The sequence below is a fragment of the Elephantulus edwardii genome, unplaced genomic scaffold (assembly GCF_000299155.1).
Source record: "Elephantulus edwardii isolate Elephantulus edwardi_28Jun2011 unplaced genomic scaffold, EleEdw1.0 scaffold00109, whole genome shotgun sequence".
NCBI classification, from domain to species: Eukaryota; Metazoa; Chordata; class Mammalia; order Macroscelidea; family Macroscelididae; genus Elephantulus; species Elephantulus edwardii.
In genome coordinates, this window is record NW_006399859.1 from 5674098 (window position 1) to 5676250 (window position 2153).

General features: G+C 41.5%; 1 protein-coding gene across 1 annotated transcript; it reads left to right on the top strand.

The window, feature by feature from the left end:
* Positions 1–377: 377 nt before the first annotated feature.
* On the top strand, positions 378–1354 carry MRGPRX2 (MAS-related GPR, member X2). Its single transcript, XM_006903729.1, is given in 2 exon segments — positions 378–1023; positions 1026–1354. Coding segments are annotated over 2 exon segments (975 nt in total).
* The last annotated feature ends 799 nt before the right edge of the window (positions 1355–2153 follow it).

Sequence of the window (2153 nt, forward strand, 5' to 3'; positions counted from 1 at the left end):
CCAGGCTGCAAATCTTTAGAAGAAAGAGAATGCTCAACCTTCTGCCCAGAACCAACGGCATTCTAGACCTTTCCATTAGCAGCCCGATACATAAAACACTACACACCTAGAACTCCACAATTCACAAAACAGTCCCGTGTAAATAAAGGATGTGGAGAGATTAGACGATAAACTGATCACACACCTGAGATTAATGCCTGATTCCAGGACTATCTTGAGTGCAACAAATTCCTTTATTTCTGCAATCCTCCATTTCCCTTTTCTGTAAAACTGAGACAATTATTCCCATTTAATAGGGTGATCATGATTGCCAGTGACCACACAATTAATGCTGTCTTGTTTGTGTTTTCAGGAACACCAGTGGAGGGTTTCTAAGCATGACTCCAGCCACCTCAGAATGGGAAACTGAAAATACTACAATAAATGAAAATTCATCTCCAGATGATAACACAGAGACCTTGACCTTGGAGATTTTGACCCTCATCATTGCCCTGGGAGGGCTGTCAGGAAACGCACTTGTGCTGTGGCTCCTGGGCTTCCGCCTGCGGAGAAACTCCTTCTCTGTCTACATTCTCAACCTGGCGGGGGCTGACTTCCTCTCTCTAGTCATTGAGATTATATTATCTGTGATGAAGGTTATTGACAACAACTATCCCATAGACCATCCCATCTCCAATTATGTCAACATTATGTGGACCTTTGCCTATATCACTGACTTGAGCATTCTCAGCTGCATCAGCACTGAACGCTGCCTTTGTGTCCTGTTCCCCATCTGGTACCGATGCCGACGTCCAAGTCACATGTCCACTGTCACATGTGTCATGCTCTGGACTTTGTCTCTACTGTTGAGCATTCTGGAAGGATACATATGTGGCATGTTTAATAATTATACATATGATAACTGTCACATAATTGATTTTGTCCTTGCTTCTTGGCTGATTTTCTTGTTTGTGGTTCTTTCTGGGTCTAGTCTGGCTCTGCTGCTGAAGATGTTCTGTGGTTTCCAGAGAAAGAAACTGACCAGGCCTATGTGACCATCGTGCTAACAGTGTTGATTTTCCTCCTTTGTGGCCTGCCCTTTGGTATCCATCAATATCTATTCATGTGGATTCCAAATCCTATTGTGTTAATACCTCCTGCTGAGTCTCTGCTTCTCTCCTGTGTTAACAGCAGTGCCAATCCCATCATTTATTTCTTCGTTGGCTCCTTTAGACAGCAGCAGCAGCGTCCAACCCTCAAGATGGTTCTCCAGAGGGCACTGGAGGACACTCCTGAGGAAGAAGAAGCTGGGAAAGACGTTCCTCAGGAAACCATGGGGATGTCAGTGAGCAATGTCATACAGGGCATAGTGTGAAACACAATGTACAAAAACTTTGTAAGAAAGCCAATTAAAAAAATCTTTTAAAAAATCACTGAAGGGTCAGTTATGAATCGATTTCTACTTTCTTTTATATGTGTATAAAAGTTGCAATCCTATGGGCAAAATATCAAATGTTATTGTTGTTAAAGTGCTATTAGGGAGCTCTGGTGTCCTGGTGGCAAGAAGCTGCACTGTAATCCCAGAGGCGCACAGTTTGAATCCACCAGGTGCTCTGCTAGAGAAGGAGGGGCAATCTCCTCCTGTACCAGTCGGATCCTATTTGATGGTACACACAAAAAAATAATAAAATTTTTTTAAGTGCTATCAAATGATCTAAAGAGGATAACATTGATGCATGGAACCTTCTAAAGATTAAATCTCTGAGCACATCAAAAACTTTTTCTAACAGGGTAAAAAGAAAACCTATAGACTGGGAACAAACATTAGGTAATGCCAACTCAGACAAGAGTCTTATAACAAATGTTTATAGAATACACATGGGCCTCCACAAGAAAAAGACTGATAACCCAATTACAAAATGGGCAAAAGACACAGAAAGAATTTTCATAGAGAAAGATATTTGAATGGCAAATAGACACATGAAGAAATGCTCAAAATCACTGGCAATAAGAGAGATGCAGATCAAAACCACAATGAGGTACCATCTCACTCCAGTAAGAGTGGCAAAATTTAACAGGGAAGCAAGTAATAAATGTTGGAGAGGATGTCACAAGAAAGGAACTCATACATTGTTGGTGGGATTGTAAAATGGTGCAACCATTCTGGAAGACGT